The following is an 18,283-nucleotide window of genomic DNA, read 5'->3' on the forward strand; positions in this document are numbered from 1 at the left end:
TAACCGTTTGGATTATGAGTCGTTCTGTCTCTTTAATCAAAATAATTCCACCTATAAAAGACTGCAACTATCCTCTACAAATTAAGGATATACGAGCACCAAGACTTTTTTTATATGAAGTTGGATTAAATCTAAATCAATTCAGAAAGTTTGGGGGGGGGTTGCATATTTAACATTGGTTTTATCGTAAAACGGTAGAGATAGATGATATGTTTTCATAAATTTCTCCAAAAATAGTCAGTGGAAATTTAAAAAAAAAACTATTTAAATTAAAGCAAAACCTTAATAAATTATTGAAAAAATACTGTTGTGCCCGACTAATTGAGGATATATAAGAACGGTAATGGGACACAAATTTAAAAAAATATATTTTTTCAATTTTGATGGTGAATTATGTCATAATTTGACAATTAAGACGAAAAGTATAAGAATAAAATTTTTCGGTATCTGGAATAATTTTTAAAATATCCAAAATTGAAAATTTTACTTAATTATTTTCCTTTTGATATTTCGAAAACCAAAACAGATATCGAAAAACTTTATTCTTATTTTTCGCCTACATTCATGAAGTTATAACAAAATTCATCATTAAAGTTACTTTAAAAACTTGTTTGTTTAAATAAATAAAATTTAGGTCTTTTATTATAATTCATATTGAATATAGTAAATGACATAACATGAATTCTGTAGAAGTTATACCTTCTCCAAATTAAATTGAATAAATATTTAAATAATCCGGATGGTCTTACTAGTCCAAGAAGTCATCCATATATAAACGAATACAAGAGTTTTAAAGCTAGAGATAAATAAAGTGTTGAAGAAGAACGTCATTTGAGAATGGATATAATGTTTGAAAATAAACGATATGATATAAAAATTTAATGAAAGCATAAATCAATGTTTTATGGACCTAATCTCTATTCGTCAGTTGTACTATCTTATTGGTGGTATTAATACTATTTATTGATAGTACACGAGTACCAACTACCAGACGACTAGGTACTACTACCTATAACATACACTTATTCAATTTGTAGCGAACAGATAATATATATCTGTCAGTTGTTGGTTCACTTCCATATTGTATCGATATATACCGATATCAGTCTCTAATACAATATATATAAATACTTTTTATACCGTATTTACAGGAAGCGTTTAAAATGTTGACGAGAAAGAAAATTTTAAGCGAGGCTAATGTCATTGGTAGAAAAACATCCTATCATTGTTCTGTGTCTGTTCGAGCCTATCAAGCCCGCACAAATATGATACTTCAAGTATCCCAACATTAATTAAGCATAATAAAGCTTCATTTTTAACCCCTGAACTAAAAATAATTGGTGTTATAAGTTTGACCGCTATGTGTGTGTGTGTGTGTCTCCCTGTATGTCTGCCTGTGGCATCGCCTTAACGGATGAAACGATTTTTTTAGCTATGTTTCAAGTGCCAAGTTAGACTTCAGCACTCGAAAAAACTAAAAAATTAGCGATAATCTTCAATATATGTTCAGTTTGGAAAAATCTTTAAAGAAAAAGTAATTTGATGGATAGTGTTCTTAGATATGAGTCAAGCGTAAGTTTAGGGATCCGTACCCGAACAATTTGTCGCGGGTTTTTTTAACTTTTTGTAAATTTCACTTGTAATCTTATTCGATATATGTCAACATTCTGTTAGTGAAAGGAATTAGGTTGAATATTTCGAGAAACGAATAATGAAAAACATTTCGAATAAAAGTTATTTGTCTTATCTTTTCGTTTTTAGAACTAGAACTTGTTGCATTAAACATGCCCAGTTTAAGAAATCTAAAAGAGTATCGACATCCCATGCCCAGTTTAGAAAATCTAAAAAAGTAGTCTTATTTTATATCGATTTTGATTTATGTTCAATATTTTACAAACTCTATGTACTTTAATATGGTATAGTGAACTACTGGAGTCAATCGACCCGAAACATATCTACAACAAAACTTATTCTCGAACCGAACATGTATGAATGCAATTCATTTATTATAGACATAAGTTAAATTGAATCGAGATAGATTTTGTCTATATATACACAATCATTATTAAGGTAGTTATCAGGGTAATAGTCATTCATGAAGTAAGTCAGTCAAGTCAGTGAGTCTTACATTATATTCATCAGCTATATCCATCGATCAGTCTCACACCATAATATACGGGTCAAGTCAATTTATTTTATAACAAACTTTTTGTAAAATTATTTCTATTATTATTATTGTGATAATCAAAATAAAAACTTTTGCAATTTTATTTTGTTTTCAAACTGGAAAATTGGAAATAGTTTCGAATGAAAGTGTTGTTAAAATTTATTTTAACGTTCAATAATTACGAAAAGTTTAAGACGATAACTGAAGAAGGTACTAAAAATATCCATATTCCATACAAAGTAAAATAAAATTACTAGATTGAAGTAAACACGTTATGACAAGTAAATATTTTTTGAATCAACGAACTCAATTCTTAATTCAAGAAAATAAGTATTTGCCTACTTAAAAATCTAACTATTCCAAGTAAATATCTTCGTAAACCCAGAAAAACTTCTTACTCTGTATTTTGCAACTAGTACTTTTTCACAGTGTAATTATTTGATATTCTAAAAATTATTTTTACTCGGTGAAAGTTTACTCCGAACCAATCTAAAGAAGTATAATTTTTAAAGCTTATGTGAAAATCTATTTTTACCCAAAATTGATTATTAAACAAATTAAAAGCAAGCAATTGACTGAGGTATTTGTTGAAATACCATGTTTAGACAGTGTTGTTTGCTCTATCACATTACACATTTACCTTATACATGTCACACATACATAATTGATTTTCCTATATTAATACATACTAAAAAATTTGCATCAAATGTGTACCCTGGTGAGTAAACAGTGAAGTTTACAAAAAAATGTTTCAAACAAAAGTTATTTATTTTTTATATGTAAACTTGTTTTATCTCTAACGGTTTAAAAGATGGGTCCTACGGACCAAAGACCCAATTGGTCTATGTTGCTCATTTACGAACTCGACCTCACTCTTTACGTCCTGAGTGCGTTGTAAAAATTTCAGCTTGATATCTTTTTTCGTTTTTGAGTTATCGTGTTGACAAACGGACGGACGGGCGGACAACCGAAAATGGACTATAGTTAGGTGATTTTATGAACAACTATAACAAATTTTTTTTCAAAGTATCAATATTTTTAAGCTTTACTAACTTAGGACTAAACTTAATATACTATGTATAGTTCATATATACATGGTATAATAACCTTATTTCGGTACGATACTGAAGCAAGACTCAGTAATGTTGTAAAATTTTATTCATATTTTAACGAATTTATAAAAGTCCTTCATCGATTTCCCAAAAACAAACCAAAAACAAAATTTGTTATGAAAACCCAAATATTTTAAACATTTAATTAAATTTTTTGTTTAAATGTCTTCAGTCATTTAACTTCATAACAACCTTAAAAAAATTTATTATTTTTCTTATTTTCTAAAAAGTTATTTTCAAATTCATATATCTATCAAAAATATATATTTTTCTAATTTGTAGAAAAATGATATGTATTATTTTGAATGATTGAACATAAAAATTATTCAAAATGAAAAACAACTACTCGAAGTCAAAAAAAATATCAGAAATAATAATTCAAAATTAAATTTTATTAAAAACTATTGAAAGCTTCATTAACAGAGAAATATAATAACATATATATAAATATTAAAATGATTATCAATTCCATTTTGTATCAAAACTGTTGCAAACAAACTAAGTTCATAAAAGTTTTAATAAATATTTCTTTTTTTCTCTGGAGAGAAGAGAGAAAATGGTCCGATAACTATTGAAATAATTAAAATAATATTATTCTCACATAAAAAGTCTTCAATAATCAGTTTCGTTGTGTTAAACGGAAGAAAAACTCATTAATATTTAATAATATAAATTCAAAGTTCATTATATTATTAATTTTTGTGATTATTGAGATGGAAAAAATTTATATGAGAATATTGTTAACTTTTATAGAATTGTCTATTTCATCATTTGTATTTGATTTTAATGTCTGAAATAAATTTAATCTTTGCTGTTAATTTATTTTGTTAGTATTTACATATTTTCTTGGAAAAATAATTTCTTCGTTCAGTACTTTATTTTAGTTTATTACAAAGTTTCCAGTCCAATGATGCATTCATTTGTAACGCTCAGGCACGATAGACATCAGAAGGGACATTTGAGGACAAAATGGATGAATCATTTGCTAAGTTAGTCAGAAGTACTACAAAAAATATAGAAAGTAAAAATATTAATAGTATTTTCAATGAAGGTACGGACTTATAGGTAGATTATACGCGTGCTATGCGGAAGATCATCAGGTTGAAACTCATCCACGTTATTTTAAATTGTTAAAACTTAAATTGTACCCAAAAGAATAACATGCATAGTTCATACCGGATGTCCCGCAACACTTTTTTCTTCAATTTCCATATTACTAAACTTCATAAAAATGTGATCATATTCCAAGAAAATAAATTTTGATAAAAGCATTTGATTAACAAAATTTATGCTTCGATGAAAAACCTAACTCAATTATCTTAAATCATCCATAAATATCATCCTCGAAAAAGAATCTATTTGTAATTTAACGTTAATAATATAAAGTTATATTTGATGTGGTTTTCTTTTTTCTGATGAAAATTTTTACATATTTTTCTCTTTTTCTTGTTTACAGATTGGATAATCGACCGGAAATAGGAAGATATGATTTGCACATAACAAATGCTAGTTATGAACGTGACAATGGACGGTTTGAATGTCGTATAAAAGAAGGTGGAACCGGTCATGATCGCCATTCACAAAGTTATATGTTAACCGTGTTGACATTACCACAACCACCACGATTAGCTCCTGGTGCTTATGTTACAGCCACCGAGGGTAAACGACAAGATTTAACATGTTCAAGTACGGGTGGTTCACCTGATCCAAGTATTACATGGCATCGTGAAGGTATGTACTGACTATTATTATATTATGATTATGTTTCACTGTTAATTTATAAGGACGTTCATATGCCACCAATGATATAGTATAGTATATAAATTTGATATATAGAAAATTGAAAATTTTATAATAATTATAATCTTGTAAAAATTTCGAGAAGAGATGCCTGGAATTTTTGTTTCTTTTAATAATACATATTTCCCAAAGTTATTTTTGGCAAATATCGATTTATATCCCTTTTTAGTCCCTTATAACCTTGTTTTTGTCACTTTTTAAACATAAAATTCAACGAAAATAACTCGATAACAGTATATTTTTCTCTCTTAAATAATTAAAAACTATTTATACTTGTATTGTCTTTTTTCTCTCTATTTATATCATTATCGCATGAACGTCCTTAAATCTATCTACACTGTAGACATTCAATTAAAATTATTATTTAGTCAAAACATTTGATTGTTAATAATTAGATAAAAATGAGATGTTCTTGAAATATAGCCAAAAACCTCTCTAAAATATATGTCGGCAAAGAATACAATAGAAAATACACCACCAATCATGAAATAAACACTTTTTTTTTGTATTTTTTGGCTAAAATTACTTCATATACCAAATTCGGAAACAGGTTAATTTCGTCCACAAATCAATGTCGATGCAACGATATAAGTATATATGGTAATTAGACTCAAAAATTACAAAAATCTGGTCCAATTGATCATTGGGGGCATAGTTTTTTAGATATCTTCAATTTTTTGATCCATTTGAGGTAATTTTGTTAATGCTTAAATAAAAATAATCAAAAATTTATTAATTTTGTGTAAAAGACCACAAATTATAAATTTTTTAACTTAATTTGATAAAAGTAACATGCGTTGTTTAAGTCATAATTACATGTTTCAATAAAAAGTATAAATAATAAAATATTTTTCAAGTCTGCATTAAACTACGCTGCAAAGGATTCGCTCGTACTATAACCGCAAGAAAAACACTCGTCAGCTTATTGATGGTAACATTATCTATGTATCTTGATTATGATATAAATTGCTACTCAAATTGAGGGCTACACATATTCGTTGTGTGCGTAGTCATTGTAGGGACAACAAAATCGATGCCAGCGCATCCAGTGAAAAATTAAGGCGATAACGGAGGCTGTTATGACTAATTTGATATTCTTTACATGTTAATGTTATAGAAAATATCAAATTAAAATTATTGAAAAACATTAATTAATTAAACTTAATGCATTAAAAATTGTGAAAATAAGAAATCAAATTGCACAAATTTTATTTTTCTAATGTAAATTATCATAATTATTTATTTAAATTTGTGAGACAATAATATTAAATTTCCAATGTAAGTCATAAATGCAATCCATACAATTATATATGCATCCATACAATTCTATAAAAAAAGTAGTGTATCGTTACCATGGAAACGCCTCCAATAAAACTCATACACGGTGCGAATATATACATACAGTGTTATAGTTAAAAATTTTAAGTAAGAGAGTTGAAATAGAATTATTTTGAGATCAAAAATGGACAGCTAGAGTTTTAAGTTAAAAGAAATTTTCGGCATAAGATATTCTCGAAAAACATAAAATGGTTCAAATGATCTTTTTTACCAATGTTAACGTTTTTCTCAAAATTGCAATCTTTCCATGAATTTCCAGCTAACTCCTAAATTGTTAGCAGCGAAAAGTTTTAAAATAAATATAAGGAAAATTAAGATATTTCATATAAAAGCAAAAATTGAAAACATCCTTGGCTGTGTTTACTGGCTCCTAAAAAACCAACAACTTAATAATTGATATTCAACGTCAACGAACTTGATAGAAACAACATTATATACTTTTTTTCTTCTTCTTTATATTTTCTTATCATATAATTTGTTGTTCACCTAAGTCTTAATTCTTTTAAAACAAGTTTTATAAAAACAGATTTTTATCAGATTTGAATTTTTATAACATTTTAAAATGCAATAAAAAAATTTTTATATTGCAAATATTAGTTGAGAGTTGTGGTAGCAAAAGTAGTAAAATAGTAAAAAGAAAGCACGTTTTTATAGAATTTTAAATCCTCTATGAGTAGTTTACGAGTAAAACTAACTCTTAGGATTAATTTTATTTATTACAAAATTTAATAGATTTTTCACTTTAGTTTCTTCGACTTAACATCGTCATAAATTTAAGAATTGTTTATACATGTGCATAAGATACGTATGTTGTTTTTAGTGACTAAAAAATCACTGACTGAAACGAAACCTTTTATTAATGAACTCATTTGGAACGTAATAAAAGCGTAAAATGTTGTCACCTAAATTATTGTAGATACTTTTTTTTTTTTAGTTTTAATTAATTTTCACAAAGTTTGTTTACTTTTAATTGGTTTTAAATCTTAAAAAATTTTCCCCGGCGGTATTTTTCAAAATTACAACATCATGGTTTCCACATTTGGCACAAGGACTGGTATAAGCTAGCAACTAACACAAAAAATTGAAAATACCACCCAAAATTAGTGGGTTCAAAAAAAAATTTCATTCATATCAACAAAATTTGACAAAGATAATCCAAAAAATTAATTGTTTATACTTTATGACGTCATAAAAATCAAAAAATGTTATTTTGCTCTATCACACTCAAATTTGATAAACCAAGTATGTAATCCCACTAATTTTGGATCATACTTTTCAAATTTAACGAAACTGCAATATTTTTAAAAATTGCAACTTCATGGTCTCCGCGTTTGGAACAAGTACCTGAATAAGCGAGTAATTAGTACGAAAATTGCAAAATACAACCCCAAATGAGTGGGTTCGAAAAAAAATTTCTTTCAAATGGAACAAAATTTAGCCAATATATTCAAAAAGTGGAGTTTTTGCACTCTAGGACGCCATTAAAATGAAAAAATCTGATTTTACTCTATTTTACCCAAATTTATCGCAATTTAATAAACCAAGTCCACTAATTTGGGGCAAAACTTTTCAAATTTTTGATCAAATTTAACGAAACTGCAATATTTTCCAATATTGCAACTTCATGATTTTCACATTTGGCACAAGGATTGATATAAGCCAGTAACTAAATGAAAACTGGAAAATTCGACCCAAAATTAGTGGGTTCCAAAAAAAAAAAAAAATGCATTCAAACCGAACATAATTTGGCCAATATATCCCAAAAATTGATTTTTTATACTTTTTGACGTCATTAAAATAAGTAATCAAATTTCAACATCTAAGAATATACAATTGTTTAAAAGTGAGAAATTGTAATTATTAAGTTCTCCAATTATTGTTGAACAAATGAGTGGGTATAATGTACACGAATTCGACCACTTTAATGTTCTAGTTAAACTAATTTTAATTGAAATTGGTTCTAATTGAATTTATTACCCATTTGTTTATTGAATGTTATAATTTGCTACTCAAATACATTTAAATTACACTCTATAATATATCAAAAACTTTTAATTAGCTCCCCTATAACGTTTCAATTACGTTCAGTTTAATTCTATAGTTATAAAGTTCTTAAAATAAGTGTTTTATATTTTTTATGTTGCTATTTTTTTGTGGAAAATATCTCAATTATTTCGATGTACATAATATTAGTATATTTCCTCAAATATTTGAGTTAGTTTTCGTATTTATTTACTAGTACAAATATATACTAAATAAAATAGTAGCTAGTATATTTAATGGCTTGTTGTATGCTTGTTTGCCGGTAAACAATGTAAGTGAAATAGTTTATGTTATTTGAGAAAGGTGTAATAATTTTCAAATAAACCATGTTTTAATTCAACATTTTCGAATCATTTATTATTTAAATTTTATACGTTCAATTTAATTCGGTTAAATTATTTTAAATATTTATATAAAGTTATTTGATGGTTTTAATAACTGAGGTATTACATAATTTGCAAGGTTTAAGATATATAGATCCATTAAAAAAAGTTGAAAAATTTCCAATCACTAAAATTTATTTTATTCTAAATTCCAGCACCCTAAGAATTCACTCAAAGATTTAAATAAGAAACACACATTTTTCTTAAAATCGAATATAACTTCTTTTATTTCGAAAACTAAGCGTCTACAGAAAACTAACAAGAGTATTTTTTTGCTTAAAATTGATCCAAAAAAAAAAAAAAAAAAATTATTTTGAAAAAATTCCAAATTTTGAACTTTTCGTATCCCTTCAGCCGTTGTTTATCGGTCGATTTTTCTCATTAATGAACTTGACCTTTCAAATACTCAAACCTTTCTTGATTCCAAATTTTATTCAAATCATTTTAGACAGGATCGATTAGGTAGGATCGATTAACATTTGAATGATTTTTTTCAAAATTCCATTATTAGTACATAAGCAATAATGCGGAGGATGTTCCAATAAAAATGCTAAATTAAAAACAATAAAGATCATTTAGCGTAAGTTTCATTTGCATGCCAATATTAATTTTCTAAATAAATAAGTTTTTGAAAATTTGCTTGGATAGGCAGAGGATAATAACATTAGATGATTTATTTTAGAAATATAGAAACGTGATATCACATTTTGAATTATCTTTCATACCTACTAATTAAAAATGAAAGTTTGTAAAATTTTTTTATTAAAATTAATCAATTCAAACTTTTTTTTTTATAATTACATAAAAAAATAATTATTAAAATTTTCTTGTTAAAAATAAACACTTAAGAAAATTGTGTAAAAAAACTTTTGTAATTGATACATACAGCCTACATTCTCCACCGGACGGACGGCGGTAAGAAAGTCAAATATTAACTTGTGGAGTTCTTTTTTTATTTTTTTACAGAAAAAATAAATAATTTTCTCCTTTAAGAAAACTTAAAAAAAAAAAAACTTGAAACAACTACCTCGAATTAAATATGTAACTTTATTAACTCAATTTTATAATACAGTGGAAAAGTATTTTTATAAGGAGTGTTATAATCTGAGCACTAAATTGCTTGAATATTGCTTCAAAATTTTTACAAAATTTTACATTAAAAAAGAAAATGTCCTCTTATTTATCATTAAAAACAATTAAATTATGCAATTCATAGTGGTTTTAAACAATAGGGAATATTCATGTATTTTTTTATATTTTTAATTCATTATTTACACCGTTATAACAAATTAAAAAATATAAATACTGTTTTAAAAATGCTGTAAAAAATATTTAAAATACAGTATAATTTTGAGATGTTTAAACGCAGTTGTTTGGCGCTCTCTATTGATGGCGCCAAAGTACGTGATCTGTCAATTGGTGTCAGCTCAATGTATAATTTACACTTTAAAAAAATGAATTTACAACAGAGAATTTACACTCGTTATTACTAGATAAGTTTTCTAATAAAAAGCCGTAAAATAGTATGACTCAATGCAATACCATATAAAATGTAAGTAATTAATACCATACAGTATGTCAACAAATTGGACAAGCCAGTACTATGATGTCACGTCCGTATAAAAATTTGAATTTCCGTTTTATAAATTTTTAAATGCCCTCACTGAATTTGTACTTTTATTAATTAATTTTAAATAATGATATTAATTACTTAAATAAAGGTTTAGTTGAAATGTCCAGTCAATAAGGTTACGGAAGAAAAATATTTGAACCAAATTTAAATTTCATGAATATTCTTCCCTATTTCTCAAGTAAAGCAATACAAAAAATGCTCAGCTTACAAAATTTCATTGTTATTTATAAAATTTATTATAAAAAGATATTAATTTTTTTATATTAATAATTTTATTTATCATAACTAGAATTAAATTATAAACGAAATACCTACTTTTTTTATTATGATTAAACTTAATAATATTATGCTGATGTATGCTGCATTTTGTGCGTTGAAATTTTTAATATTTTTATGACTTTCAAAACATTATTTTTATTTTCAAACCAAAAATGGAGATATGAATTTATTTTTAAAATGCTTGATATTAAATAGGGCAGATTTTAATTGTGATAAGTCAATATTTAATTTATTTGAAAATTTTATGGCAGAAAAAAGTTTTGTTTTGAAAGCATTCCATAAACTGCTTTGTATTATCTCAAGTCAATCCATATTTATGCTAAATGACGTCAGTTGTTATAATTATAAAATAATGACCTACTTAGGTTTCAATACTTAAAATTCAGATTATATGTTAAATAATGGTAGAATCTGCTACATTTTATATTCTTACTAGAAAAATATTCGAAATTATTGTAAATGAATTGTACGAAGTTAATTTTTCACTTTGTTTTTTGCCAATCAAATCTAGTTGAAAAGCAATAAAACTTGATATTATGTCAAACCCTTGATTGACAAGATGACATTGATTGTCTACCTGAGGTTTACTTTAAGTCAAATTTAATGTGTGTCCAAAAAATTGAAAAAAAAGAGAAAATTGTATAGATTACACGAGATTTTTAGAAACTAACAAGAACCAAAACTATGATAAAATTAGAAAAAATTAATAGTAAAATTGTTAGATGTTAACATTAAAATCACGTCGCATTTTGTAAAATTACAATTCTTCTATCCAATTTATCCAGTATTTTTGTAAAATATTTTGGAATTATTGAAAAAACAGTTCGGTATATATAACTTAAAATTTCTTGTAAATTGTAATTAATATTTGTTTAGCTTTTTTTAAAATAGTGAATTTACAATTTTTTTACTGTGTACTGCAACAGTTTCCGGTACAGAATGCTAAGAATTTGACTATAATCATTAAATCACTTATTATTGATTCCATTAAAGAATACTTTTGTCGTTTTTGTTTTTAGGCGATAAATTTTAAGATAAAAACTTAAAAATATACCTTCACATTCCAAAACTAATCACGTGATCATAATTTTATTATTATTTGTACATTATAAAAATTATTATTAATATAAAAACCAATCGAGTTTTTTATTCTTTATTTTATTTTTTTAATTCATGTAAGGTGTGGCTCTCTGTCTGTTTTTTTTTTTATCAATTCAATTCGTGAATACTAATTAGATACGTTCAATATATTATCTTTTTGAAATTAAGAATAAAAGAAAAAAAATATTTGAACGTAAACGCTACATGAACTTCCTTTTAGCCAGCAACATAAAATTATTTGTACGCGTTTATAATTTACAAAATTTAATGAAAGATGAATGTCTGACGATAATGTTTTTGTTTAAAAGTAATATCTAAATTATTATGTTAGTTATTTTTTAAAACGTTACTAGAAGTTTAAATGTGAAATTTATTCTTTATAAAACATTAACAGCTTTGATTTGAAATATGTTTTCATCAATATCATTATTTACCGGCGAGGGCGCAATACTTTGGTGTCTATTTTTGATAAAGCTATAAAAGATAGGGAATAGAAAATTTGTATGTAACATTTGTATAAGTGGTTTTGTGAAACATTCTCGAAAAACGAAAAATATTATTGTAATTATTGTAAACACAATAATTAAGAAATTAAGAAATATAGGTCAATTGAGTCTTGGGTACGTAGGACCCATCTTGTAAACTGTTAGAGATAGAACAAAAGTTTAAGCATAAATATTCCTTATAAAAAAATAACCAACTTTTGTTAGAGATTTTTTTTCGTAAACATGACTGTTTACCCATGAGGGCGCAAACTAGGCGTAAATTGTATAATATGTATCATATGGGAATATCAGTTATGAATGTGTGACATGTATGTATGTGTAATGTGATAGAGTAATCAACACTGTCTATGCATGGTATTCCAACAATTAAGTTAGTCAATTGTTTGTTTTCACTTGTTTCGTTTGATATTTAGTTTCATTGTACTAACATGAAATATTGAAAAATTCATATTCAATTTTAAATTAGTTTCAAATTAATATCTATAAATACCTGGCTGACTTTTTCGAAAAAGGTTAAAATAATTTCATCCTTAATTTATTTTAAATCGCATTTGAATTGATTGCATTTGTGATAAACTACTATCAGCAAATGCGGATAATTAACTTCTAAAGCCAATTATTTCTCTCCCATTTTTGTTTCAATAATAATTAATCTATTGTGTATTTCTATTTTTAGCATAAATAATAATAATATATATCTGAATCATACATAACTAACTATTATCGAATGTTAATTACAAAGGTGCAATTATTACAGAATATGCAATTGTATAATTTTAATTGACCTTGAAATAAATAAAAATTATATTAATATAGCAAACCTACCTGTTTGACATTGTATGGATTTATTCTTTATTGTTCATTATGTTATGGGGCACTCGAATGGGTGTTATATAAATCTAGTTAGTAATGTAATTGGTGCCAGGCGCCAGTAACACCTTAGCAATACGCGTCTTTATTATAGAAACAACATTTTTTTTTTTTAAATTGTCAAGATAAAAAATAATTTTTTATCGAGGTTTTTCCCGAGTAGCTAATGAAGTGAACTAGTCGTCTTTGGTAACTCCGAAATAACAAAATACACTAGCGTTATGGTTATAATGAAAGTTTGCAAAACTGAAAAAACTCTTGAGCAAGTACGGTGAATGTTAATTTTTGAAGTCCCTTGATCGCAATTAACATTGTTTTGGGGCCTCTTGTGGGATAAATTTTGAATTATTTCATTTTAAATTTATGATTTTTAACACTGTATCTTATGGAAGAACAATAATGTTATTTGTATAAAAATCAATCGGTGCATGAGCTTCAAAAAAGTTTTTATCATAAAGAAAATTTATCACAGATTCTATTTATGCAAAAAATCATTATCTTACAGCGTTTTCCAAGAAGAAAACAAAAAAAAACTTTAGTTTTTGACGATTTTACGATATTTTTAGAGCATTTTATTACATTTTCGTCATACAAATAGCCTAGTTTACGATATTTTTAGAGCATTTTATTACATTTACGCCATACTAATTGCCTAGTTGACTACACAACAGCCGGACTACCTTAAATTGAAAACTGTTTTACGTTTGAAAATAATCCTCATGTTAATTCAAGATTTCTTTCTAAAATTTGCCGTAGTTTTACCATTTGACAGTTTATCCCCAAGAACAAAATTTTAATAATATTAAATTGTTAAAAAATGTCAACGTAACGGTATAATACATCTCTTTTTTTTGTTAAATATCGATATAACTTTGAAAATTAATAGCAGCTGACAGAGACTGTAAATGCTTCTAAAAATTTTCCTACAATTTTATGCCGTTGAAAGACCTTAACCATTCCGATTAAACTTACCTTTCAAAAATAACCAATTGTTTTTAGCGTATACAACCCTTTATGTGTTTTTTATAGAAAATGGATTTAGAATTAATATAAGCGTTAATTTTATGCGCTCATAAATTTTATACGTTTCAATAAATTTTTTAATTTTATAAAATTGTAATTTCATTATTTTCAAATTTAATGGTTAAATATTAGGTTCATTAATATGTTATTAAAAATTAATTATTAAAAACATATCGTTGTTATCAGCATCACATAACACCCATGAATTAGTAAATAAATACAAAATTCCGCAAATAGTTCGATTTTGCTTCAATTTATCTGTTTGTTTATGAAAACAATATAGCTTAATAAGAAATACTTTTATACCATGTATATGAAATATACCAAGGTATACTAAGTTTAGTCCCAAGTTTGTAACGCTTAAAAATATTGATACTATGAACAAAATTTGAGTATTGGTGTTCCTAAAATCACCTAATTAGTCCATTTCCGTTTGTCTGTCTGTCTGTCGTCTGTCTGTCCGTCAGCATCACATAACGCCCATGAAGTATTCGATTTCGCTTCAATTTATCTGTTTGTTTATGGAAACAATATAACTTAAAAAAAATTAAATAAGAAATACTTTCTATACTCAATTTCTTGTAAAAATTGCAAAGAAAACAAACATTATTACAGTTTTATTTACTTAACATAAGAACAATACAACAAGTTTAAAAGGAGAAATATCTAAACTAATTGATTCCATTCATAATAATTCAAACAATATAATAAATAAAGTCTGAATATAATGTTTTAAGATAAATTTCTGTGTAAGTAACTATCAATTAATTATAAACTATCGTCGTATATATCTACATACAATGGCCGTATAGTTATACAAAATAAAATACGTTACCCAGGAGCTGCGTAAACTATACGAATTTCGAATAATTAAAAATACAATTGCCCACAAGATTTTTTTAATTTTGTAGTCCGATTTCATAACCATTTTGGACATATATCAACATATACACACTGTTAAACTTTTAGCTTGTTATTTAATTTTTTTAATTTAACGAAAGCCCAAAATATAGTATAAGCACTGGCGTTTACGATAGTTTATTTTAAGATGGCTCTATTTCGGATATTTGTTTCCATTATTTATTGTTTTTTGTTTACTTATAATCATGCATACGATATTTATTTACATCATGGTCTATTCGACTATATTTGATGAAATATGATACATACAGGCGTAAACTAAATATTGACAAAAATCTTGTCTAGTAATCTTAATTAGTGAGAATTGAAAAAAATACACTCGAACCATATGTTTCCATATTGAAATAAGCAAAATAAAATCATATTAAAAATAAGTGAAAACAAATAATTGATTGAGTTAATTGTGGAAATACAGACAGTGTTGATTACTCTATCACATTACACATACATACATGTCACACATACAAAACTTAATCGAAGATGTGGGTTCATTTTAAAAAGGTTAGAGTATCTCTTAGCCGGAAAATCCAATAGCTCATTTTTCTTGAAAAGGAAATTCGGTATTATCGAAATTTTCACTTATAAGTATGTTTAATTTAAACTAACTCTAAGTAAATACATGTAGAAAGAAGACTATAGAGATGAAATCTATATATCCACCTTTGTGATAAAGATATCTAACAATAGTAAATGTACAGTTCTCAACATTAGAAATGTTTTCAATGAATAATAAATATTTATTATATTAAAATTATTATTATTAATCATTTCGTATTGGAAATAATAATTATGGTGAAAACTGTACACAATACCATTATAATTATTATTATAATTATTAGAATGGTAAGTGTAATGTTTTACTCCCTCGCCATTTCTAGATTGATGTGTTTTCTATTCAGAAATTATTGTAATATGTACAAATAACAATAGTGAAGGTAGAGCATTGTATAACTTTTATAAGATTGCATACATATTTACAGGGTGACCTAAGACTTCCTAATCCACATCTGTTCAAAAAGGATATTTTTAACACGATTTTATTAGCTTAAAATGTATGTATCAGTATATCGTAGTAAACTTAATTTTCCCCACCTTGTAGAAGTTCGATTAACTTGAAAATTTGCACTCCTATCAAGGACCGATGATAATAAAATAATTTAATAACTTTATCCAAGCATCCTGACCAAGATCACCAGAATAAATCTTATTTTTATTACTTAAATAATATTATCTTGAAATAAGAATACTTTTCTCAACGTGATGTAGTGCCGATGATGTCCGCTCCTCATGCGGAAGCTGGTGAGTTCAAAACCCATCCAAATTAATAAATTTTTTTTAAATTCTATTTTATTTCCCAAGAAGGCAAAATCTTTTACTTAGCGCGACTTAAAAATGAGAAAACAAATTATAGATAACGAAATCATCTGCCAAATCAGCTTATTTAAAGAGTTAAAGTAATGAACACCCCACGCTTTGATATTTATATTACGATTAACACTATTATCCACTCATTAGTGTAATACGTACTAGTTTTTGATTTAGAACAACATTATAGAAGAATTACCGATGACAAAATTATGGAAAATCAGAACACGGACTGTTAACTAAGAACAACATTTCGACATGTGAAAGTCTTAGGCTTTGGTCTGCTATATGTTTTTTAGTCCTTTGGGTTGTGCTAGAAGCTTTTCTCTTTCGAAGCTCTTCATTCCCAACTTTAATACTTGTTCTGAGTCCCTTAAAATACTCATGCCCATTTTTTATCCACCCTGTTATAGCCCACCAGGTTCTCAATCATGTAGTCCGCTGCATTGCATTTTGAAGGTTTATTATTTCAACTTCCCAGTTGTCTATGATTGATCTGGCAATTACAAAAAGTAGCAATTGTATGACTTTAAGTTTATGAATCCCAGAACCAAATGTTCGAAGTATACAAAAATATTTCTGGTTCTCTTATTTCTGTTAATGTTCCGTTTTTCTTTGCCATTTCTGGACTTTCAGGTTCGATTGACTTCCCTCATCGTTATTCGTTCAGATTTCTACATTTTCAAATGTTTTGGCATTTTTCTGTGTAAGTCTGACTACCTTTTTTTATCAAGAACGGAGAATTTAGTTAAGAACATTCTAAAAATCTTATGGAAGTAGATAATCATTTATTTTTGGATCATACGGTAAATATATACCATTCGTCTATGTTTAGATTATGCTTGGTTGGCTATTTGCTTAATACTAACATAACATCACACCATAGCAATATCCCTGGAATCATCAGGAAAATGGTATATCCATCTCGTTGGTTATTTCCTAACCTAACTCGAATAAAATGAATATCTGTAGTAAAAGAGGTAAAGACGTCATTCCTCAAGACATAACATAAACTCTTAAGTCTCCAAGTAATACTGTTAGCATCTCAGCTTCCCCATATACTCTAGAGATTTTAATATTTTCCTGTGATCGGATTCTCTATGAGCATCATATACATACGTATTGGTTTAAAAACTATACTAACTTTTTTATATCTAAATGGATTTTACTCAATGTTGTCTGATGTGTGGTAGGTAATAGTTTTAAATTTTTTATTTACAACTTTCGTGAAAAGTCGGAAAAATATTTTTCATATTGTTTTTGAAATATTTAAAATATTGTATGGTTTTCGTTTTATAAATGAAAAAATGTTATGCAAGTATTTTCAGTTTTTTTTTTATTATGTTGGTATTACTGTTAGAACATTACGTGAGTTTGGTTTGCATAAATTTTAAATTAATTAAAAAAATCATTTTTGTATTAAGATCATCTGCCTCCGAAATCAGATAATTTCGTGTCATCCATTCAATATTCAAACTAAAGATTTAAAAATTTTGGAAAATCACAGGAGTTTACAAACTTCGGACTAAACTTAGTATATCTTGATATATTTCTTGATAATATTTTCATTATTGTTTCGGTAGAGTTTGACAGTTTTTATCAATATCTCAACAATATTCCTCTATGTGGAAAATGAATTCCTGATGTAGTCGTATCTCGAAATTAGTGATAATCACCAAGGGCAAAACAATACTAACTTGGCTGTCCTTTACTTACACATTTAGGCTTAATCTTTCCCCTTT

General features: G+C 26.4%; 1 protein-coding gene across 2 annotated transcripts in view; it reads left to right on the top strand.

Moving 5' to 3' along the window:
* The window catches only part of LOC123297006 (hemicentin-1), a 217,472-nt gene that overhangs the window by 103,490 nt on the left and 95,699 nt on the right, over positions 1 to 18,283 (top strand). For both annotated transcript variants that reach the window (XM_044878754.1, XM_044878755.1), the window contains exon 3: positions 4,736 to 5,010. In XM_044878754.1, the coding sequence (XP_044734689.1) occupies positions 4,736 to 5,010 (275 nt within the window). The remainder of the gene's footprint in view (positions 1 to 4,735; positions 5,011 to 18,283) is intronic.

Source organism: Chrysoperla carnea, chromosome 3 (genome assembly GCF_905475395.1).
Source record: "Chrysoperla carnea chromosome 3, inChrCarn1.1, whole genome shotgun sequence".
NCBI lineage: Eukaryota > Metazoa > Arthropoda > Insecta > Neuroptera > Chrysopidae > Chrysoperla > Chrysoperla carnea.